The 24,925-nt window shown below is 38.2% G+C and overlaps 2 protein-coding genes across 8 annotated transcripts in view; one reads left to right on the top strand and one right to left on the bottom strand.

Annotated features, from left to right (window-relative positions):
• Positions 1-19,521, top strand: part of rubcn (RUN domain and cysteine-rich domain containing, Beclin 1-interacting protein) — a 29,083-nt gene extending 9,562 nt beyond the window's left edge. For 2 of the 7 annotated variants that reach the window (XM_015394768.1, XM_015394771.1), the window contains 14 exons: positions 285-332; positions 3,714-3,809; positions 4,177-4,292; positions 4,402-4,603; positions 4,887-4,994; positions 5,682-5,756; positions 8,517-8,577; positions 8,927-9,059; positions 9,194-9,339; positions 9,686-9,750; positions 10,253-10,491; positions 14,001-14,062; positions 14,158-14,311; positions 14,411-15,593. In XM_015394768.1, the coding sequence (XP_015250254.1) occupies positions 285-332; positions 3,714-3,809; positions 4,177-4,292; positions 4,402-4,603; positions 4,887-4,994; positions 5,682-5,756; positions 8,517-8,577; positions 8,927-9,059; positions 9,194-9,339; positions 9,686-9,750; positions 10,253-10,491; positions 14,001-14,062; positions 14,158-14,311; positions 14,411-15,454 (2,549 nt within the window). In that variant the 3' untranslated portion in view covers positions 15,455-15,593. Of the gene's footprint in view, positions 1-284; positions 333-3,713; positions 3,810-4,176; positions 4,293-4,401; positions 4,604-4,886; positions 4,995-5,681; positions 5,757-8,516; positions 8,578-8,926; positions 9,060-9,193; positions 9,340-9,685; positions 9,751-10,252; positions 10,492-14,000; positions 14,063-14,157; positions 14,312-14,410; positions 15,594-17,567 lie in introns of those variants that run through there. The other 5 variants (XM_015394772.1, XM_015394773.1, XM_015394774.1 and 2 more) reach the window with 5 other exon arrangements.
• Positions 19,522-23,590: 4,069 nt separating this feature from the next.
• Positions 23,591-24,925, bottom strand: part of LOC107097571 (5-hydroxytryptamine receptor 3A-like) — an 8,706-nt gene continuing 7,371 nt past the window's right edge. The window contains exon 9 of the mRNA XM_015394760.1: positions 23,591-24,273. Within this exon, the coding sequence (XP_015250246.1) occupies positions 23,954-24,273 (320 nt within the window). The 3' untranslated portion in view covers positions 23,591-23,953. The remainder of the gene's footprint in view (positions 24,274-24,925) is intronic.

Raw genomic sequence — 24,925 nt, 5'->3', positions numbered from 1 at the left:
ATCATTTCAGATCTCTGTCCATTTGGCTCTTAGTCCATTCCTTCACAGCCTGTTGATCCATCTTTCTGTCTAGGTGCTTGTTTATCGGATTGTCCACACGTCTTTCAGTCCATCCTTCATGATATGTAAACTGTGTAGGAACCCTGCCTTTGTTGCCTCCTGTCGGAAATCTTTTTTAAAGCTGTTTAAACTTCCTTATTATTGCTCACTTGTTGTTTTTAATTCCTTCTTAGCTCCAGTTAAGCTTTCCTTCTCCTCTATCTCTATATTCTCTCTGTGCAAAGGAGGGGGCCACAGAAAGATCACCATAATAATAGAGGATCCAGTTGCAGGTTGGCAGTGCGGTTTACCTGTACTTCCATCACTTCATCCCTTCCTTTGTTTTTTTTTTTATGTAGTTGTTTTGTTTCTTGCATGTTTATGAACAGCACCCCTCTCATTTCCAGTATTATGCTCGTCTCATCGTTTGTTCCTCAGGAGCTAATAGATTAGCTTAAATGCACGACACAGATAGTTGCCTCCATTGAGGCATCACTTTTGTTTATTCAAGCATTTTGTTTCCTTTTTTCTTTGTCCCAGCATTTCACTGTAAACATTACTTTAAAAGTTGTTTTGTTTTGCACATGTTTTCATGCTTGACATGAAGAGACAAGTACATTTTGTATTCAAAACATGTTACTCCATCGTCTTTTACTGTCTTAATGACATGGTAACCTTTACTGAGTGTCAAACAGATATTGGAACAGATTTGTTTTTTTTTTCAAGTTTAAATATATATAATTGGCACAACATTTCCTTCAAATGTTTACAAAAACCCAAGTCATCCAGCCATCCAATGCAGTTTATTTTTTTGCAGGTTAAGTGAATGGTAAATAGCTGGTGAAATGCAGTTAATAAGAACTGACATTGCTGATATTTGTATTATATTTGGTGTAAAAAGCTGGTTTGTAGATACGAATTCAAGACTTTTGTGGAGAATATGGTCTCGGGTGGGATTTTTGACTGACTGTTCCACATAAATTGTCTTCACATCTTGAAGGACCTGAGTCCCTCTCTGACCTTTGACCTTCTGTAGTTTGTAAAGAATTTTTTTGGATAAAAGTGAGATTGCCTGCCAGGGTTACCCTTTTTTACCCTTTTTCTTTGAAACCAGCGGTCTGTTTCAAAAAGCAGATTTACTGAAAACTCTTTTCTAAACCTGACATCAGGGAAACTGAGTTTTCCATTTCACACATAGTTTACCCAACCTCTGTTTCTGTTACCGTAGTAACATTCTCCCCAGAGCTAACTTGGTCGGGAGCAGGTTTTGCTCAGTAAACTGTCCTCTGTCTCCTCTCCCTACAGTCAGTGACGTTGTTTTGCTTCCTGTTTCAGTAAGATATGCCGTAGTTTTCTCTATCATGTTTTCAGTACACGATGAACTACTCAAATAATTTTTTAGATTACACATAAATAGATTAACTCCACTGGGAAAAATTAATAACTTCCAGGTTAGGATTCTATCAGTAAAACCAACATACTGAGTCTACTGGCACAACCTGAAGCCACTCTATGGGACTGATAACTGCTGATGATGATCATTTATTGGGATGGTAACATCAGAAGCTGCTGCAAACTACCACTTTGGAAGACAGAATTAAAATGAGGAGCAACCCCATGAGATGAACAGGTCCTACCTGTTTGAACAATGTTTTTATTCTTCATCTTCACCTGCTGCCAGATAAGTTCACCTAAATAGACACATTGATCCACTACTATTTAAGAAATGAACTCGTAATGTTACCGTGGTTAAAACAGCCTTTGGCGAGCCATTTTGATATGATTAGTTTGCCTGAATATGTATTCCTGATATCTGAAAAAACATTTTCTTTGTCAAAATTACCACTTCAAACAAAATTACATTCTTCACATCTAGAATAAACATTCTGGATAGAAATTAAATTCAGATCCCCATATTCATGTTGTTACTGGTCAGCATTTGTGTTATTTTGACTATGAAGAAATGTATTCAGATCTCATAAATACATATTCAGTCAAGCTGATAAATGTCAGAACGGCTACTTAGAAGATCTAAATATTTCTAGTTATATAAAACGTAATTGTTACTAGTACAATTTAGTTTTTACTTTCTGAAATTCAGTTTCTGCTGCAAAAATGTAGTTTAGAAAATCTATTATTAAATTTCTGTCTAGGAATGGGATTTTGAATAGATATTTTTGTGATCTACAAAGCGCTTTTATAAGATGTTAAAACGGCCTGTTATACTGGACTACATATAAACTTGCGCACTAACTGGAGCAGGAATCTTCTTCTTTTCTATTTTCCTCTCCTTTGCAGCTACAGAGCTATTTTTCTGTCTTTTAAACACATTCTCCATTAATTTGTTTAATTTCTGAATTAAAATCGCTAGTTCCAGTGGGTTGAAACGGACATTTCCTGTTGCCTGTCGTCATGGTGACTCGTCGAATCGGTACTCCACTGATGATGGGTTTTCATTGTTACGCATGTGCTCATCTCTGAGTGGACCCACTTAGAGTTAATTGAGATAACTCACAGCAGCTTTTATGAAACCCAAAACTCAGCCTTCCCAACCTTAGGTTAGATCATTTCAGAGTTGAGGATTTAAGTCTGAGTTTCTTAAAGCTGCTTTGTGAAACGGACTCCTACAGCGTCATTCTGTACATAAGTTATCAATATTGTCCCAGTTTATATCTCCATTTATCGTTCCTTTAATTAGGCGGCTTCTCTCTTCCACGTGCTGCAGGACGGCTCACGCCGTGACGCTTCCTTCTGCTGAATTGGTCTGGTGTTTGTAGGAGGATCTGCAAAACTGTCCCTGCAAACATGGCCCCATCTGGCCAGACTTCACTCTTCCAATACTTCATAAGCTTTTCTAAATCTTTAAACAGGCTTCCACCAATTGTTTTTAGCAGCAAGTGGCCATTGGAGTTGAATGGATTACTTGTTGTTTTCTTTGGAAATCCTCTACCTTCTGCTTCCTGATCTTGCTGAGCCCACTGTGCCAATACTCTTTGGCTTTTGGAAAGACGAAAAACTAAATGTATAACCTCTGTGATAGAATTTGGAAGATAAACTTTATTATGGCTCCAGTGATTCTTCTTGGAACATTAAGAAGTTTGCAGCTGCAGCCTTTATCTTTAGGATGTTTTGCAGCACCAGGAATTTAGCAGAAATACTGTCTTTAAAGGTTGAAAGATTTCAGCTCATTATTTGGCTTTCCACACTCTGGCTCTACGGTACTGTTTTGGTATCAGAGTGAGTTTGCAAGTCCCTGCTTCCTTTATTGTAACAGCTTTAGGACCAAGGTGGCAATTGAGTTTAGGGTTAAGTATGCATTGGTAAAGGTTAGCTTTAGAGGTGTCAGACTTAGAGCATGGAAAGGTCCTCACTACATATAGCAAGACAGGAATTTGTTTGCACATTTGTACTCCTTGCTTATTCCCTCGCCTTTCTACTTCATTACACACAAGTTCAGCTCTCATTTGTCCATAGAAAAAAATATTCTCTGAGGAAAAAACATTTATTTGTTCAATACTCCTTCATACAGGTAATATAACCTCATATGTTTGTTTAAACAACCATTAAAGAGGTCATTGATTTCATGGCTTGTCATCAGTTTTTTTGAGACACGTTTCGTTTAGAAACGCATAGACTTTAGCTGGGAGCTCAGCTCATTTGTTTCTGTTCATCAGAATCGGCGAGCGAAGACTCCAGCATGGCGGAGTACAGCCCCTTCTCACCTCAGCGCAGTGATACCAGCACCCCCAGTTCTCTGTACATGGACTCTTGTGAGTTTTATTTTAAAGAACATTAGCAGTCTCTCCTCTTCCACAAACCGGTTGCATGTTCTCTTAGTTGATCATGTTTCTTTTTTTTTTTTTTTTTTGTAATTTCTGTCAGAAGTTTATAATTGTACAAAAAGAAAACATGGTAGTAAATATATGGGATGTGATTATGTTTCTACAGAGTTGTGCAGATCCAGGTTTTATCTTAAGTTTGTAAGAAACTGCAGTGATTGGAAATAAAATTTCCTGGACTACAATATTCCCATGTTTCTGTTATAAAATAGCAAAACTCTAAAAAATATAAACCACCTGCTCTTGTTTGTTTGGTTTGCTTATTGAAGTAAACTTATGGCTGCTTTGTTTACTTCAGGTGGGCCACAGTACAGAGGCGTACCAGATGGGATGTTCAGGAAACCGTCGAAGGGCCAGAGCCTCATCAGCTACCTGTCAGAGCAGGACTTTGGCAGTTGTGCCGACCTTGAAAAGGTAGAGATTTGGTTCATCTCAGATCCTGGTTTAGCCGTTTGAGAAACGAGCCACACCACACACCTTAGTTTGGGTCCTGATATGTGGGATCAATTCCGTGTTTTTGCAGGAGAACGCTCATTTCAGCATCTCGGAGTCCCTCATCGCCGCCATTGAGCTGATGAAGTACAACATGCTGCGGCGGGAAGAGGCGGGCGTGGAAGAGGAGGGAGACAGCGACTCAGAGATTCAGCAGCTCAAGCAGAAGATCCGTCTGAGGAGGCAGCAGATCCGTCGCAGCCGCCTGCCTCCCTGCATAACCTCCCAGCGCAGTACGCCGAGTTAGATTTAACATGCGTAGAGCTGCCTTTTTATTCTGAACTCATCCAATTATTTACTGTTTTTTATAACAATTAAATGCCGTAACTAGCTTTCAGTAAGGATTAACTTTTACTTTATTTCCTCTCTTTGTTTTCTGGTTTGATTTTACACATAAGCATAAAACATGAGATAAAAGCTGAGAAAAATCTTTCACCCTATAATAAGACTTAGAAGAAAGTCACTACTGATTAGCATTTTTCTCATGATTTCTATAAACTATTTTCTTATGCTCAGATTTCCACTCCAGTGACAGCGGCGGCTCCAGAAGGAGCTCTCACGACTCCTTCCAGGGCCTGTCCGACTCCGGCTCGGTCGAGGAGGTGGAGGAATGTGAACTACAAGGTACAGAGAGCGGGAAAAAAAACAACTTTTTAAATATTATTTTCCAAAAGAAGTTGTTGATCACTTTCATTGATTAGTACAATAATCATAGTATCATTAAATCATGTAGAGGATGTCTTCACCACTGACTGCTGTCAAAGCTCCTAAATTATTACCTTTATCCAGATAAAAGACCTTTTCTTTTAAATTTCTTCTTTAAACATAAAGCCATCATTTGTGTGTTCACAATTCATGACATGTCATTTCATAACGTTATTTGCTGCTCAGCAACCAGCTTTTATCATCCCCCATAAACCTGTAGGTCAGAGTACAAAGGTCACAGAAAACCAGTCTGCAGATTGTGGATTTAAATAGTAACATTTACGCATTCAGAGCTTTTATTGCCAGATGCACCTTTTTATAGCCAGTTTGACTGTATAAACTTGTCATAAAAAATTTGATTGTGAACAGGAAATTCTGCATTGTTGATGTATTAATGCTGGTTTTCTTGGGTGGGTGTCTTATCTGTTCCTTTAACAGGGTGTGTGTCTTCATTGCACTGTGATTTATTAATCATTTACCATGACAGCTCTCTCCTTGTGATTGGCAGTAAAACTAACACCTCTGTAGCCGGTGTTAACGTCTGAGTGTTTGTGGGTGTGCACATGTGGGTGATGGTCGTGCTGAGTGTTAGTTTCTGTCTCTCAGATGGCTGTGAGGGCCAGTCCCTGCTGGCGGTGTCTCAGAACGGCCTCTCCTTGTCACTCGCCTCCCTCTTCTCAGGTATCTGTGGGCGGGGCGGCTTTATGCAACTCTTAACAGAGAGGAAGTTGGTGGTTATGCTCCAAACCAGAAAAGTACCATCTTTAATCTTTACAGCTTTGGCTTGAAGAGTTACTATTAGCCATATAAGTCGATGATTTACAGTGAAACTGGATTATTAACATGCTGCAACTACAAGTTTCTTTGTTCTTTGCTTTTAATGGGATTTTATACAATAGGACAACAATGGACCATACTTTAGTTCTGACATGAAAGTACCATACTTTAGTTCTGACATGAAAGTGGTGCATTGTTTTCAATAAAAAGACAAATCTGAGAAGTTTGACACACTTTTGCATTTTGCACCGGAGAATCAGTAGTTTTAACATCAACCTTTTTTATTCAGCACCAGCTGTACAACTCTATTAGGTGTTTTTGGAAGGCTGTTAAGCAATAATGGCCTATAACAAACTTTAGAAAAGTCTCAGTTCAAACAAAAAGAAAAAAACTCAACAAAGTTAAACCAAACATTAGAAATTGATAAAAAAAAAAATAGATAACGTGCTAACGTGTCACCAAACATGCATCGTTGCTTCTCAAGGCATGGCTGCAGAATGCATTCATGAAACGGCTAATGCATGCATATATCGGCCGACACAAGGCCGGAGGAGCCAGCCACTATATCGGTTTATCTCTAGCCCACTCTTGTGTTCGGTCTACTTGGTTCAACTTCCTAAATATAAATGTGCTTTAAATAATAACAGCGTAGCGACTGAACTATTGGGATCATTTTCCTGTTAGAAAGGGGAGCTTTAATCCCTGGACCATTTTTTTTAAGAGACTTGAGATTTTGTTCCATGACAGCCTTCATCCTAATAGATCTGACCAGTTGTAAAAAAGCATCCCCGTAGCATGATGCTGCCACCACCAACTGAATGCTTTAGGATTGGTGTTTAGGTGGCTGTGCAGCAGCAAACCTCGTTCCACTGGTTTGCTGTATGTATGCCACACTTTTCAGATTTTTGTTTGTTTAAAAATGTAAACTATAAATAATTTTTCTTCAAATTTACGAGTTTTTTTTTCTTTAAAAAAAAAAAAAAAACTAGTTGTGGTTGCAAACATGATTTATGAGTTTTTATTAAAGGTGCTTTAGCTAGGTCATCAAAGCTGTTTTAATTTTGATTAATATTTTATCCGGTTAGCGTTGCAACTAGTTGTGTTTTCAATAACTTTTTCAGTGGCAATATTATGAAAGTACAGGGGGAATTTTATTTAATCTATTCCTTTCATTTAGAATGAGCAAATCTTCCTGCTTTAGAAATAAAGTGCAGCTCATTAGGCTCTAGATTGAAATTTAATCAGCTATAAATGGAAACAAAATATCAGACCTTCACTGTTTTAAGAAAATTGTTTTATTTCTTCCAAAGCAACTGTTTTGATTTTGCCATTGACTTATTGTCTTAAACGTGAGGTTAGTTGCTAAATAAAACTAAATGAACCCAGTTTCCAGTCAATTAGATTAAAATCCTACCCTGACCGTCTGGTTTGGACATGAACCGGCTGCCTTCTCTATCTTCTGAGCTGCACTCTGCTTGGCTGTCTGTGTCGGTGCCTCCAGCTTTGGTGGTGCAGGGAGACTGGTGCGTCTGTACCTGTTTGGTTAAAGCAGCCTGGGGGAGCAGATGAGGGAAACAAGTGGCGTCATGCTTTAACCATAGCTTCATCCATCATCATAATAATCATTTAACCATTTAATCATTCTGTCTTTATTTTGTCATATATACATTCCTGCATACTATCTTTCTATTCATTCAATAAAAGTAAACAATGATCCTGGTATATTTTGCTTCTTATTCTAAAGAAAAATCGCAGAAAGTTACTGATGAAGCAATCAGTGCAAACCAATCTTCCTCTAAGAACAGTTACCCTAATTCAGACAAATCAGTCTCTCCAACTCTGATCATCCAGATTTTTATTTTTTCTGCACAGAAAAACCCCCTCTATTGTTCTGCTAGCTGTCTCCTGCTGCTCAAAGTATTTATTACAGAGTCTCTTTGTAAATAATCTGCTAAGTAACAACAAACTGAATTGTTGATCTTATGATTCAGAGAACCTGAAATGATAAATCCCTTCAGGCAGTCTCCTGTTCTTCCAAACCTGTTCTGCTCATTTCCAGTGGCTTTTTGTTTAAACTTTAGTTCACATGATGTAGAAAAATCGATTACGCCTTTGCTGCATGCCCCTTCCTGAGTTTGTGCAAATTATGCTTACATTTAATAAGAAGTAAGACATTTGTTTCATGTTTTAACTTGTACCTTCTGTAATTTTAATAATAGAAATATGTCTTCTGCCTTTGCTTGCACATTTTTCTTGCTGTTCAGTTATTTTATTGCTACTTTTCAAATCAGAGAAATTTCTTTTTTTGAAGTATACCACACTTTTCAGAATTGTTGGCACCTCTGGTAGAGATCTGTAAACTAGTCTTAGAATAAATGCTTGATAAGGACAGTGACCCCAGGATGAGGCGCTTTGAAGATTTCTCTAATTTTACAGCAATAGTTTAACATTCAGCTAATTGTGGGACTTATTTTTTCTTAACAATCGAGATTATTCCACCACTAAAAGAAGTTAAGTTTATTTTAAGGCTTTTTACGCATGTCTAACAGTGGTGCACTGAAGTTGTGGGACTAGGTGTGAGGTGGACCACAAAGGTTTCTCCACCTGGAAACCATCAGACACCATCTGAAACCATCATACCTCTATTCTCGCTCTATCTTCTAGATGCTGATATAAAGCGCAGCGTGAGCTCCAGTGGCAGGTCCTTCCTGAGCTCAGAGTCCATGTAAGTTATGTTTGTTTCTGTTAATGGATTTTGAAAAGATTTCTAAATCTGGCATTATTATTGAGAATTTTGCACATATTAAGTTTTAACTTCTTTTTATTTTTAGTCCCTAAAGTTTGTTTTTAACATTTTCTTTAATTATTTAAACTTAAAACTATATTTTTTCCCACAGATTTGATCTCTTAAAAAAAAGAAACCAAAAATTTGTTTTTTCTCTGCTTTGTTAATCTGATTGAAGGTTTTCATTACCTCTATTAATTAGAAGTGAACAGAAAAGTGTTAAGCTGTCATCCTTGTTTTTAAGATTTATTTTTACTTCGCTTTACCCATTTTCTTTTTTTTTTCTTAGCTCTCCATCCTTCCTCCAGTCTAACTCAGCCGAGTCGGTAGCTATGGGTTTACTCAGGCAGTTTGAGGGCATGCAGCTTCCTGCAGCTTCAGAGCTTGACTGGCTGGTCCCAGAACACGATGCTCCACAGAAGGTGCAACGTCTCACTATAATCTCAACTAAATCATGATGATCCGTAGACGATCAAATTTCATGCTAGTATTAAAGCATAAAATATGTAAACATGTTCACAACGCTCATATAAACTCTGATCCTGTTGCCTACCAGCTGCTGCCTATCCCCGACTCCTTGCCCATCTCTCCTGATGATGGCGAGCACGCAGATGTCTACAAGTTGAGGATTCGAGTTCGAGGAAACCTCGAGTGGGCGCCGCCGAGACCACAGATTATCTTCAACATCCATCCTCCTCCAAAGTAAGCAAATATAGAAGTCCTTCCTCACTGCAGCCTTTTGTTAAACATTATCTACATGTTCTACCCTTATTATTTTAATAATATGATGAAACACTTTGGGTTTTTACCACATGGTTGAAGAGGAAAATCTTGTGTTTTTCTTAACATTAGCAACATGTGCAGCTGATTTTCAGTACCCCTACCTGGTACTAAATGAGATTTTAACAAACCCAGGGGGAGAAATTGTTCAAATTAAGCTTTTAAAATGTCTGAAGTTACTTTAAACCTCTGTGGCTCATTGTAGGTGCTTTACTTTCTGTCTTTTTTTTTTAAAGATTACATATCAGCTCTGTGTGTTTCCTTATAGGAGGAAGGTTATCGTCGCCAAGCAGAACTACCGCTGTGCTGGCTGTGGCACCAAAATTGACCCAGGTATGACCTGCAGTCGGACAAATAATTAAAACTTTTCTGACATTTATTGAACATTATCTTTAAACCTCTTAATTCCTTGGTTATAAACAATAATTGATGCCTTATTTATGCAGTTTCCATTCCAGAGACGCCACTGTAATTCTCTGATCTGGTAACATAATTTTAGCCCATTTAGTTTCCTCTTAAAAACGTCATCAGAGCAGCATTTAGAATAAATTTAGAGCTGAGCAGAAAGTAGACTCAATCCTCTCTGCACACATCCCTAAATTATGTAAAGATTTGCTTTTAAAAGGGTTCTTATGCCTAAATTCTTCATCTGATTTATTTTACTTTGTCATATTTTTTACATAACGCTTTACAGATTTGTTTTTGATTTCTGATCGCTGATTAAAGCCAATCAGCTTTTTATTTCGCTCTTATTCCATATTATAAAAAAACAAAACAAAAGCTTTTAGGAGTTTGCAGATTAAACTGTTTGTTTTTCCGCTGTCTTCCTTCTCAGACTACATCAAGCGGCTACGTTATTGCGAATACCTCGGCCGTTACTTCTGCCAGTGCTGCCATGAGAACGCCCAGGTCATCGTTCCTGGCCGAGTGCTCAGGAAGTGGGACTTCAGCAAATACTATGTAAGCAACTTTGCCCGGGACCTGTTGAGCAAGATTGCCGGGGATCCTCTGTTTAACCCAAGTGACATCAACAGCGGCTTGTATAAGAAGATCAAATCTCTGGAGTCTGTCAGGGTGAGTTCAGTGACATTTTCCAGTGCTGATGTTTACAAAGATTCAGGAGTTACATGAACTTAAAGGAAACTTTTCTCGACTGCAAAACAGACTGGGAGAGGAGATGATTGCATCACCAAACTGTGAAACAACAAACTTGTGACTCGTTGCTGTTTGAGTAACAGGCTGGAATGAATGAAGCCATTCAGTCGTTATCAGCTGCAGTTAAAATGATGGAAAAATCTATGAATGCTGAAATAGCACCCAGCTTTACAGGGCAGCAGTGGGACTGAAAGATTCAACACAAAAGTACTTCTATTTTACAACTATTTTAATATTTTACAATGTCCTGATGAAATATTTTTTTTCTTTTAAATCACCACTAATGGTGTAGGTTACACTTTCATCCATAAATAAGCTTTTAAGTAGCATTTATGTGATTCCCTAAGACTTATTTAGTAATTATGTTGAAATAGAAAATGAAAAATCTCCATTTAAAAAAAAAAAGATTTATAATCTTAGGATGCAGGCATCATTAATGAATTATCTATGGATGTTAGAAGCAGTCACAGCCCCCCAGTCAGCTGACCAGATCTTATTTGAAGGAACTGAAGCAAAATTGGGACAAGGAGCCAGACTAACTTTGATGTTTTTACAGGGATTTCCATCAGCAGCTTTCAATGGTATCTAAACTTGTATTAGTTTTTCATTCAGTCGTTGTTCAGCTGATAGAATAAACTCTATGTTTGGGTACAATTTAGAAATAAGCAAGTTATGAACAAAGTCATGGTGAGGCCTGAAAAAATGTCTGCTTCTGATTTGAAATTAGTTAAAATCTATCAGCATCCTGACAGAACCAAAGAGCTCCATCATCCTTCATTTCAAATACTTTGGAACGTTTTCAGCTGAAACATCTTTGGCGCAGGACGTTTGTAGCTGGAAGAATGAAGTTATGCCACAAAGGCTACGTTCACACTGCAGGCCTTAATGCTCAATTCCGATTTTTTCGTGAAATCGGATTTTTTTGCGTGTCCGTTCACACTTCCAAGTATATGCGACTTGTATGTGATCTACTGTGTGAACTGAAAGCGTTCAACCGAAGTGTCCCACATGCGCACTCGAGGACGCGATGACGTCACATGTAGCAAGCGTCCTCAGTGTTTGCGGAAGTAAACATGACTCGTAATACCGTAGCGTATATTGCGTTCTTTAAGTTCTTCTCCAACAGGAGCAGGCACATTACGAACGGAATCTTTTTAAGAAGATCAAAAAGAAAGACCCTCCCCCGGTTCCGGTAAGACCCTTCGAGTTTGGTCTGAATCGAGCTATCTTTCCAAATATGAATTAAGTCAGCAACCTCACTTTCTCTCCATTGACTGCTCTCTGTGTTATCTTCCGCCATGGTTGTTAGTTTTTCCCGCCTCCGCTTAGTAGGACGCAGATTAGTAACGTTTAGTAACATTTGTCAAGTATCAATGACGTGTAGGTCGGATGAATGCGACCTGTCCGTACAGACACAGGTCGCATTTGAAAAGATCAGATACGTATCGGATTCAGGACCACATATCCAAGTGGCCTGGGTCGCATTTGAAAAAATCCGATCTGTGTCGTTCAGACTGTCATAAAAAGATCTGATACAGGTCACATATGGGCAAAAAAATCGGAATTGGGTCACTTCAGGCTGCAGTGTGAACATAGCCAAAGATCCCCCATCATCATCCTTCTCTACACAATCTGCTTGCAATGTATTCCTGTTTATGTTAACTGTAAGTTAGTTTTACATGCATGTGGAATGCTAAAGGTTTGTTACAGAAAAGCCCAGGCATTATAGAACAGCTGTAGTTTCCCAGTTTTCAGAACTTCTTCAGCTTTATTGATTAAATAGTGATGTTACGCTGAGAATAGAATATGTTGGTCTTAAATTATAATAAAACTGTCTTTGTTTTCTTAATCAAATCAGATTATTCAAGCTCTTTATTCACCACTGCTGCCATGATCCTCCACAGTCATCATTCTAGCCAACAAATGACACGGCAAAGGCTGATAACAGAGTTGGTGGATTGTTTGTATTCCTTCTCTTAGCCTTATACTAAAGGCTGATTTATTCTCAGAAACCAGGTCATCTGCGTGTGTCACAGTGAGTGCAAATGTGCCTCCGCCCCTTCCACAGACACTCTGGTGCCGCTCTCCAAAATTGTAGGAGGCCTCTGATTGGTCAAATCTCCATCCACTCTACACTATCCGTATTTTCTGTTTGGTACCTTACCAGCTTGTTTTGTTTGTATGACGCCATTGCGGAAAACGACTGGTGAAGATGGATAAGCTAAAAGAGTGAGGTGCTAAAGAACGCTGGGACCCTTTTTCCACCTGGATCCCCGCTCTTTTTCACCCTCATTCCCTCCGTTTTCGCACAAACTTGCCCCCACTTCCTCACCGCCTCGGCCGTATCTAGACCCACAGCTAGTTCAAGATTGTCCCTCTTGCATTTTGGCATGGAATAACAGATCATGCTTCAAAATTGAGCATAAATCACAAATATCTGCGACAAGCTCACTGCGACACATTGCTGCAGGAGGATAACCAGGCCATAAGACTTTACTAAAGTTTCTTTTTTTATTTTTAGTGCAACTCATACATTTTGCTGCTTGATCCTTTTAAATCCTGAATGTTTCTGTATTGTAAACTAGAAAAGTGTTCCTTACTTGCAAGGAAATAAGGTGTGAGCTAAACAAAGATGCATCAGTCTGAATGTAACTGATTTCTCTGATCTTGTAGAACTTTGACCCCCCCCCCCCCTTTACAGTAGGTAAAACTTATTTGAACAAATGACTGAGAGCCTGGGATTATTATTGAAGGGTTATAGTCTCACCAGTTGTTTAAAATTGATCCTAAAGCGACAACCAACATATATTTCTGGAAAATCCTTTTTCAAATTTAGGGCCAGAGGATTTTGACCCCCAAAAAAAATCAAAATAAGGATTTCATTTAATTTTCTCTAACCCTAAGAATACATTCATTGTATTCATGACCTTGTACAGAGCCTATTGTCACAGGGTTTTACTCTCACTGTTGTGTTCATGGGTTTCATGCTACTCTGTTTCCGTCTGAGTGGAATTTAACCCAATATAAGCATATAACTGCCAATTAGAGGGCTGTAATTAGAAAGTCTGTGTTAGTCTTATTAAATATAATGTGACCAGATTGATTGCCTCTGATAAAAACAAACATTTTGTTTAATTGCTATTATATCCCAAATGTAAATAATAGCCCATCCCTACTCAGAATGGCTCCTTACTGCCTTCATCTCCTCTGACTTCAGTCGTCCTTTAGTTTTGGGGGAAATTGCAAACATTGAGTTACCATCTTTAGTAATGGCTTCCCCACTGAGTGATGTGATGAACATCATCACTTTACTCTTTACTTACTGGTAGGGGTTGGATTTTTAAGTTTCCAACCATTTAATCCCTTTCTTCCATGTGTTATTTTTTCTCTGGATCACCTTTTTACTGACCTTCTTTTTTCCCCGTCAGGTTTTGAGGGTGCAGCTGTTTCACATGAAGAACCTCCTGAGGACCTGTCGGTTTGCCAAAGAGTACGTTCCTGGGTTGACATTTAGCAGAGTCTATGTGGGATGTGAACTGCTCACTGATTGGAGAATCACTGCTTTGCTTCTGCATCTTCCTTTAGGGTACTGGACCTTTTCGACAGCCTGCCTGGCCACCTGACCGAAGACCTTCATCTCTTCTCGCTCAACGATCTCTCTGCTGTTCGCAACGGCGAACTGGCTCCTCGAATGAAAGAGCTGCTGAAGCTTGGTACCGTGCATGTGGCCGGATGCGTGGTAAGACAGCTTCTGTTGACTCTTTCACTTTATTTTGTCGTCAAAAATGTGTTTTGATTTCTACAGTATGTCGTTTTTTTCCCCTCTCTTTCCTCTCAGCTGTGTCAGGCAAAGGGTTTTGTGTGCGAGTTCTGCAACAACGACAAAGACATCATCTTCCCCTTCCAGCTGAGCAAGTGCCAGCGCTGCGAAGGTGAGCCACCCCCAAGATCCCAGTCCTCCCGCATTCCCTTTCAACTAAACTGGAGAGACTGGAAGATCCCGAATCCCCGTAGACTGGCGAGGGCGCTCTCCAGAGACAGGAGAGAAGGGGAGGGAGGGGAGGAGGGCTTGCATTTGGGGATAGATCAGGGGGTAAAGAGTGGGGAGCAGGAGGAACCGAGGGAGGAGCCCAGCAATCTTTCCAATAGCGTAGAGACCAATTGGCCCCTAAGTTCTGGAAATACTGCAAATCTAGTTCCCTGGATTACAGGAAATGAGGAGCAGGAGGAGATGTCTGACAGAGAAGGTCAGGAAGAGAATGAATGTAAAGAAGGTGGAGATGAACCTGCAGGAATGGAAAGAGTGAGTTTTTTAAAGGTTCTGCAGATAGACAGATTAAAGCAAAGGATCGCGAAGCGAGACAGAAGTGATCATGAAACATGCAGCAGCTTTGAGAGTTTGGATGAAGGAGGACAGGAGGGGAAAGAATCCAATACGATGTCTGCAAAGACAAGTAAAGTAAAACATTTCTCGAAAAGAGATGGCGAGGAGCGAGGGAGAGAATCGAAAAAGGAATCTGGAACGAAAGGGTTCAGAATAAGATCACTGGTAAAATCAAAAGAGGAAGAGAAAGCTCAGACAGAGGGAGTGAAAGCTGAAAAGCATCCGGGCTTAAGGTTACTGAGGACACATCAGCTAACAGGTGTGTTCAGCAAAAGCACAGAAGAGAAGGAAGAAGAGAGCTGTGAAAGCGACGGGAAAATTAATACTGGCCGGGGGGGCACGGCGTGCGGAGCAGAGGCTAAGTGGAGAAGTAGAAAAACCCGTAAAGCCAGGAGAGTCACTAAAGAGAGGAAGAGGAGGCAGAGCGGAGGGGAGGAAGGGGGGACAACAGAGACTGATGCTGACAATCGTTCTGAAGGAGCTGGGGGTCAAGAGTAGAAAGTAAAGCTGAGCGATATTCCTGAATCTGGACACGGTAATAAAACCTGCTTTAAGTAAAAATGCAGTTTTACTCATGAATTTTCTATATTAGAATACAAAACAATGACAATAGAAACCTGGAGGCATAGAAATGGATCCTGAGTTTTTGAATTTTCGTTTATTTATTTATTTTTTTTAAGTTTTAAAGTTATCCATTTGAAATTATTTGGGTTTTTTTTGTAAAATTTTGTTGTATCTCTTCCCAATAGATATTTTTTTACAATATCAGCCTTTTTTTTGCAAAGATTATGTTGAGATGGTTCCATCATTTTCCTGTTCAATGCAAAGCTGCATCCTACTGCATGTTTATTTTGGAGAAATGCTTTTAAACTGGTCTGAAAGAAGCTTTGCAGCTACGGATATCCTGATGTAAAGGTTTGGCTTTTTGCTCCCAGTGTGAATGATTCTATAAAGCTAAACGCAGCCTCTCTGCACGACCTTATTAAAATTCTATGGGTAGGTTTATAACTGTAGGATCATCAGTATAGATCTACTTTATTTTGCATGTGCAATACTTGCATCCCTTTACAAGGAATGTTCTGGACAGAGAATGTTTGAAGGATATATGCAATATGCTTAAATATATTGCTAACAAAGTTGTAAATGTATTATTATAAAAAAAAACTCCTTCACCGAATGCAAATGTGAAAGGTTGCAGCTGTAAAATGGCAACATTTAATTTAACATTATGTGCTCTACCTACCCCTATTAATACCAAGATCAATTGACTAATGAAACACATCATCACATTGGCCTGTACAAAAAATTGTTTTTTGCTAATTTATAAATGAAAAAACAAATACCTTAGATAATTTTGGTGAATTTTCACCCCATAGTCATGCAAACGTCCCATCATTGCATCCCTGATGGCTACAGTGTTCAATAAGCTCACATCTTGCTCCTGGGTGTGATGTTTTCATGCAAAACAGTCCGAAGCTAACGCTAACATTACCTGCTGTGATTCTGCCTGTACGGCTGATGTTTCACTCACCTCAGGATGCTGTTTGCTTAAAACTGAAACCAACTTCCTCCTTTAGGAAGAGCGTTGAAATTTCACAGGTCCTTCAATATTACATAAATGGCTGAAGATGATGTCAGAGCAGTTCCTTGATCCCAACACACATGCATTATACAATGTAGTGCATGCGCTGCCTCATTCTTACAGGCTGTATGGGAGTCTTTCTCTTCTCTTCACTGGCTGTTTTCTGGGTTCCTGGTGTCGCTGTGCTGGTGTTGGTTTAGGCTCCTCATGTTGAACATCTGGTGGCGGGCAGATGGTGGTAGATATCTCAGTTTTGACTCTAGAGGGTGTCGTTCTAGTGTTTTCCTCTTTTTGCCTTTGAGCCATTGCCTTATTTAGAAAAAGAATGCTGCTTGATGTTACACAGGTTGTGCATCATCCTTCCTATGTTTATGGTTTTGAAACCACTTTGGTCCTGAATTTCTTCAGTTAATTTCTCCCCGTGTTTCTCAGTGGAGGATTAAAGTTTGTTCACTACCTTTGTTCCGTGGAGGACTTTTTTTATGTAAATGTAGTTTTTATTTACCACCTGTTGTTGCACATTTTGACTTTTGCTGTTGGTTCGCTTTTGATGTTTGTAGGACCGTTGGAAATGATTATTTATGCCTTGTACAGTTGTGCCTCTTATTTATATTTTTAACTTCATTTGAGCATGAAATAAACATGTTTTAAATTCACTTTTGAGTTTTGTTCACTTTTGAGTTTTGTCATCAATAATTTTTTTCATCTGATCATGTCATGGGATGCTGCGCTGGGTGAGGCTGCTGGTAAATATCAGGACAAGTCTAAACAGGTTTCATGGTGCAGCTCTGAGAGTGCGACTTGCTTCCTCCCATCTGCCTCGCTGCCTTTTCTCCGGGCCTTTTATACTCTCGCTCTCTCTCAGCTCTCCTTCTGATTGGCTCCTCTGCTTATGCAACATACACTATAGTTGGCAAACTGGTTAAACCTGTTTGCTGCTAAAGTGTTGCCTCTGCATGCCCTCTGAGGCGTGAACACCTTAATCATAAATGACAACCTTTCTTTTTTTCCCCCACCTCCTCCTTTTAGGGTGCCACGCCTGTTATCACCAAAACTGTTTCCGGACGGGTAAAGACTGCCCTCGGTGTCGGCGGCTGGCGGAACGCAGAGAGAGGATGGCGCGCAAAAACATGGAGGAGCAGGAGGATGAGGGAGGGGGGACCTAGCGCCGGCGGGGAGAGAACCTCAGGAAAGAAGAGGAGCACAAATCGACGATGATTGTAGACACTGACCTCCTTCTCGTCTCTCATTCCTCCCTGATCACCACAGGAAGCTATTTTTTTTGACCAGATCGCAACATGGAAGTTAAGTTTAGAGACGTATATTTTCAAAATAAACCCTAAGATGTGCACTTTATTTGACTAATGCTTGAAAAGTATAGAAACCAATATGCAAAACTAAAGAATAAAATAATATTAATAATAATAAAAATAAAATAAGACCTTTAATACTAACACATTAAGCCTGTATTTGAACATTTAGTTGCAGCTTTTACTGCTGCTCAAACATCTAACTTGAGTTTAATCATTCTTGATCTAAAGACAAAGTTTTATGGTTATTATGTTTGTCTGTCTCCTCCTTTTTACCAGCTATCCTCAGCAGTGCTGAATCATTCTTGCACAGATAGACCAGCTCTGGATGAGATATCAAACCTGCTGCCTTGCACACTTACATGATGCTAATGATTTTTGCAGTTTTCTGTGCAACATGAGCCAAAGACCACCATTAAAATGTCAGCACTTGTATGTTGTTATACTTCTCCTTCTTTTATACAAACTGGTAGGATAAATATTTTATTAGCTCAGATTTTTTTTTTTTTTTTGACACCTGTAATATTAGAATTATTTTATTTTTAAGAGTGACACTGGAAAATGAAAATTATAGGATTTATTTTTAGGATTTGACCAATAATTATTTGAATGATCTTGTCAGGTGCAGTTTTTTATTTTATTTTGATATTTAAAAGATTCACCCCTCTGCTTTTTTTTATTTTTATTTTTTTATATCCATATGTTTCAGATTTTTTTTTGCCTTTTTTTGTTAGAATGAAGATTTAATGGAAAAGATGTTGGAGTCTAAGCAAAGCCGAGTTCATTCTCAGTCAAACTGCTAATGATCAGTTGGTGTGTGCTGACTAACGTGGACTTTATACGAGTGCTGCTGAGATTATCTACCTGCTGTCCTTGCTGGCTTCTTTTGTTGCAGCTTAAAGATAACAGCGTCTTTGGTTTATTGCACTGATCCTGTGTTTTGGACAGTGGAGTTGATTCTTCAATGTTCTCCTTCTGTTTGTTTTAAAAGTATGAACCTTTGACTTGAAATGTTACTGCCCTTAATGATTTCATCTGAGATTTTCTGCCTGAATTTCTAGTTTCATTCACAGTATTTCATACTTTAGCGCTCATTTAAAAGTCCCAGAGGATAAAGGGATGCTGACTGGAGATTAAGCAACTCCATTTGGTTAAAGATAATAGTTTAAGTAACTAAATGCTTTTTGTTTAACATCTGTTTTTGCTCTTCACAATAGGCATCTCATAAAAGGTTTTCAGATGCATCTTTTGTGCACCAATATAAATTACGTTTATTTTTTTCAATTTAAAAATGCTAATATGTCCCGTTATCCTAAATTTTCGAAACAAACATTTTGTTACCGGGTCAGTCTCCTTTTAACTCGGCTCTTTGATATGAACCCAGTCAATATTAATGCACTTAAATTTTCAGTTTTTTGCAAAAAATCCCCTTGAAGTCTTCAGTTAAAAGTTTTAAATAAGCCCCCCAGCTCCTCTGATCAGCTTTGTCTTGGACCTGCCTTTTATTAAAGGAGTGAAGAGGTTTAAAGTGCACTACAGAGTTAAAATGTTTATATTAAATGTAAGTTATTGTTATTCTTAACCCTGATTGCTTTGCATCTGTAATTATGTTCAATAAATGACTGGCAAGACTGTTAAACTGGTGATACTGAGTGGTTTTTTGGGAATTTTATTTATTTTATGTTTTTATTCATAGTAATTCCATTTTGTTTTGTTTTTAATGTTTAAAAACAAATTCAGTCTAAAGTACAGCAGTCCATGGCTATATCTTATATTTGATGTCTGGCTGCTTGGCTTTGTTTTTTTATTAAAGTACTTTAATAATCGTTTTAACATAAGACTAAAGTTGTACATTGTATTTACCTCTGGGTATTATTGTATAGTACGGTACATTGTATTATACACTGGGCAGCTTGTTTTGTAGACAATTGTGCCCTCTAGTGGTGGCAAAGGTACTTTTAAAGTATATTTCATTAATCTGACATATAACGTAATTCTACATACAGACAGAGATGGGAAGTAACGAAGTACAAATACTTCGTTACTGTACTCAAGTAGATTTTTCTGATATTTTTACTTTACTACTTATTTTTATGGGGACTTTTTACTTCTACTCCTTACAATTTACACACATATCTGTACTTTCTACTTACAGATTCGGCGGTATTCATTCGCGGCAAATCATTGCAGCTTGGTGGCGGTGGCGTTAGCATAGTAGTATGGACGACGAGATGATTGAAAATGAACACAACGGAGATCTAGTCCTATTGGCAGACATCCATTTAAAATGTAGGCAACGGCATGAAAAAAGTGGTTTCTACTTTTACTTTTATACTTTAAGTAAATTTACAAGCCTGTACTTTGTTACTTTTACTTGAGTAAAGAAGTTTAATCAGTACTTCCACTTTTACCAGAGTATTTTTTAACACAAATATTTGTACTTTTACTCAAGTACGGAAAGTGAGTACTTTTGCCATCTCTGCATACAGATAAGCCTAAAGTCATTCTTTACATATGTGTGTAATTCTTTTTTGTTTTGTAATATGACTAATGTATTTCTTCTAAAATAAAGTGCTATAATTGTTTTGGAGGGACCCCTATGCAGTCCTATTATTGCAGGAGAGAAACTGAAGGGGAACAAAACATTTGGGTGATGGTAAAGAGGCGTTCCTAATATATAAAAAAAAGGACCCTGTAGCTCATCGCAGATGAATAGTATGGATGAAAACAAAAAAAGTGATTTTTTTTTTTTTTTTTTTGAGAGAGATGGCAGTATGTTTCCTAATAAAAACAGACCTACTGTGTAAGAAATACAGTCAACCAAAATTAGCCCCCTTAGGCTTTACTGTATACTTCTAAAAGTTTTTTTTATCCAACACTGATACTTCATACATTAAAAAAATAACAGACTGGAGGATATTTATGTAATTTTTGGCATTATCCTCTTTAGTGTGTTAATAGAACAGTCAGTTGAAAGTAATCTTAACGATAAAACATTTACTTTAGTTAGTAATTCTTTAAGAAAACAAAAAACAAGTACAGTGGATTAATCAGGACAAGCAGCCATAGGTTAGCAGGAGGATTACACAGGTCCTAAAGTACTAGAAATGCTTCTTTGGATTCAGGTCTGATTGGATCTATATCCTGTCCAACCTTTCTGTAATTAAGGAGTTGTGGTGGTTCACGTTTTAAGCCGAAAAGCTTCTTGCCAATGCAAAAGACCCTATTTGCATGGAGGGTTTTATGTTTTTTCTGTAACCCCAATGAAAATATTTCTCTTTAATTCAAAGTCAGCAAATCCAGCTTTGCACAGGCGAGCTTGCCAATCCTGTCTGAAACAAATTGTTTTACTAAATGCTTTACATGTACCAAGATTGTACTTGAAAATTCTGCATGTCATTCAGCAGAGCAAATCCATCCTTTTTCAGCATTTGATTTTATTTTGAAACCATGAGGAGATAAGCTCCTCTGTTTGGAAGGAGGTGATAAACCTTCCTGTTAGAAAAATGTTAATGTCATAATTTTATTTGCATGAACCTACAGGCATTTGGTCTGCTAGGAATGTTCTGTCGTTTTAACTTCAAACGGGGAGAACAAATGGTTCTTCTAGAAAAAGAAAAGTCAAGCTCTATCCAGTCGTGTGGTTGCAGCTGACTAATCATCACCTGCACTAAAACTGCACAAAGAACTGTCCAGTTTTATCATGTGTAAACCTCTGATCCCTCCTGAGAACCTCTGACCCCTCCTCTTGCTCCCTTGCAGTCCGATAGTAAAAGCAGCAGAAAGAGAGGTCCCGGCAGAGTTGACTACAGACTTTTCAAGTGGTCTCTCTCCTTTTCTGCAGAAAAGTCATTTGCTTTTTGTTGGTTTTCATTTCTAGGGCAATACAGTGTTATTATCATTAATCCTATCACTTGCTAAAAGACCAAAGAAAGTTTGGGTAGTTAGATAATCCAGTATATTACTGCATTGACTGCAGGGAAACGCCAAGGATGTTTATTTATCTCTCTGTGCTTTAAAATTATGAGTCACAACAGGACCAGGGGCGTAGCCAGAAAATCCTATTAAGGGGTGCCCGAAAGGCACCAGGACCTCAGGGTCAATCTACACCCTTCCAACAGGAACAAACAACCATATTTTCTAAATAAAGACAAACTAGACTTTCCTGCAGCCTTTGCTAACAAATAGATGCATATATTTAAACATCCATGCTGTGTAAATAAAAGGTATATTGGACAAAATTCTTTCAGGTTTGAGTTCTTGGGAGAACATATTTTACATTGTCATTAACTACTTTTATCAATAATCATTCTGCAAAAAAATATATTTAAATCTACTAATATCTACTGATTTTTAAGTTATTATTAAAGTTTTTATCTATGATTTCGCTGAAGACTCCTAGATGTATTGCAGAGGCACATAATTTTATCTTTACCCCAAATAATTCAAAATTTAGTTCTGAAAAGAGCATGAATTCTGTATCTATCATCTTTAATTTTTGTATATAGATGTGCATAATTAACCACAGTGTTTCTGTTGTCAAGTAGTTGTTAATATATGAAAATTTTAAATGATTAATGAGTTTGAACATTCCCCTTCAGAGTATTACTGCTGCCACCGTCTGTGTTAGAGGCCATAAAAAAAAAATAAAAATGCCCACACATCTAGCCCCCCATCTAGCTCCGCCCCGGAACAGCACATGAAAGCAATGCTGCCTTTTCTAATATTTCTATTTTAGGCACAGACTCAGCTTTCTTCACTACTACCAGGCATTGGTTATGTGAAGCACAGTAACCTGAAGGATTTCTGGCAAAATGTCATCCTCCAAGAATCGAGTGCTAAATGTGGCTACTTGTAGCCATTAGAAAAATCTTTAAACATTTTTTTTTTGTCAAAGTATGTTTATTTAATGGGCTTTCTGCATGGAGTTTTCTCCCTGAGCATGTGTGGGTTCTCTCCGGGTACTCCGGCTTCCTCCCACAGCTCAAAAACATGACTGTTAGGTTAATTGGCCTTTCTAAATTCTCCTTAGGTGTGAGTGTGTGCATGAATGGTTGTTTATCCTGTTTGCCTCTTTGTTGCCCTGCGATGGACTGGCGACCTGTCCAGGGTGAACCCCGCCTCTCGCCCATAGACAGCTGGAGATAGGCACCAGCACCCCTCGCAACCCCGCTTGGGATAAGCGTTTTGGAAAATGGATGGATGTTCATTTCATTTCTTTTCTCCAGGATTAATTTTATTGTTCGCCCGTAGTTAGAAAACAAGAGTTTACTGCCGTGTTTGTAAAATCTTTCAGATAAAGAAATGAATTTTGTCTCATGTTTTCAAGTTTATCTGTGACTGCATCCGTTCATTAAACACTTTATTACTTTTTTTCAGCATTTAAGGTATACTATTTCTAATGTACTGAAATAAAAAAGTACAGGAATCCACAGAGATACACAAAAAGAGCACAAAAAAATGGACATTTAAAAAAGATAATCTATAATTATTTTACATAAATTCATAAACATAGTTTTGGCATTATGCAGATACATTGAAACATTTAGTTGTGTTTTAGTGCTCCATAGAAGTAGCAATGCTTCTACCTTATAAAATGGAGCTGAATTCTGTGCAACTTCACTTTAGTTAAAGGTATATTGGAGGATTTTCGCGAATTTTTGAAAAGACCCTGCCTCTCCACTTGGAAAAAAAAAAAAGCACATGTACAACCCCGTACCCGCCTCTGAGAGGGAACGCCTATTAAACGAGGAGCATGTTTCTCCTCGTGCACGCTCTGTTTAAAAGTTGCTGTTAGCATCGCTCATACAAGCTTTCTTTCCAAAAAAAGATTTTTAATTTTTCCGCTATGTCAGACTCATCACAGGTAAGTGAAAATTGGGGGCAATCATGTTGGACGGCCTTACAAAAACACATCACCAGAATGATTGACAATTAGGAGGACCACTTATTTTGATGATCCACCTGGAAAAAGAACATCCTCCACTATACCTTTAAGCTGAAATATATTTTGATTTCTTTTTAAAACTGCCCCCATCTCCCATACACTCTCAATTAAAAAACAGAACTATCAAATGTTTATGTTTTTATTCCTTCAAACCTAAATCATGCAGTGTGTGTATCATTCCATGTCCAGATCACGATGACGGTGATGAAGCTCGTAACAATGAGGAGGATATAAAAGCAGAACAGCAGACGGTCTATTACTATTCCAATCATTTTCCATTCCTCAGCGCTTTTGGATCCCTGGAAATGTTTGTCCACCTGGAGACGGATGGCTGTAAGATCTCTGGTCAGCTTCCTCAGCTCGTCGAGAGTTGGGTCTGGTGCGGCAGCAGGGGGGTTGGAGGCCACCACTGGCAGGGGGTCCTTAAAGATACTCTGATCTCCCAAGACAGTTATTGAGTTCTTATCTGTTGTTGGATCTGCTGAAACAAGAAGATTTCTGATCATGAACCCCAAAAGGACAAATAATAACATATTCTAAGGACTAATGTTCACAACCATTTTTCACAAGTTAAGAAAATACTTCTTCTTTGTAAAGAAAACCAACAAACCAAAAAAAACAGTATTATGATTTTGAAACACAAATATTACACTTTTTCATTTGGATTAAAGTGTTCTGCAATTTCTAAAGGGACTATTGTTTTGTGTGGAACATATAACCTGTCAGAAAAAGTCGACTAGAACTAAAACTTCAAATGAATTATTAAGTTAAGTCTTTAATGCTTCAAACAGTCTGACATAACTAATGTACATCCATCTAATTTTGGGTAATCCTTGCCTGTTTTGCATACCCAAATTACATTATTGGAAAGCTAGAACCATCTAGTTTCTGAATATATAAATTACAATTGGGTGAGTAGAACACAGACTAAGCTGCATCAGTTCAAACATGACTCAAAGTTGTTTTTTTTTATCCTCGGAAATGATAGGTCTTTTTTAAACAGCAGTAATAAAGACATTCTTGAAAAAAAAGCAGGTTTTATTGTATTATATTTGTTCTACATTATGTTAACCACAAATGCAGACAATTTCAGACCTCTAGGTATAATAGATCCAGGGCTGTGGGGTTTG

The sequence above is a fragment of the Cyprinodon variegatus genome, unplaced genomic scaffold, assembly GCF_000732505.1.
Source record: "Cyprinodon variegatus isolate N-32 unplaced genomic scaffold, C_variegatus-1.0 Scaffold707, whole genome shotgun sequence".
NCBI lineage: Eukaryota > Metazoa > Chordata > Actinopteri > Cyprinodontiformes > Cyprinodontidae > Cyprinodon > Cyprinodon variegatus.
Note: the sequence above shows the minus strand (reverse complement) of the source record. Positions and strands in the feature narration are given on the sequence as shown.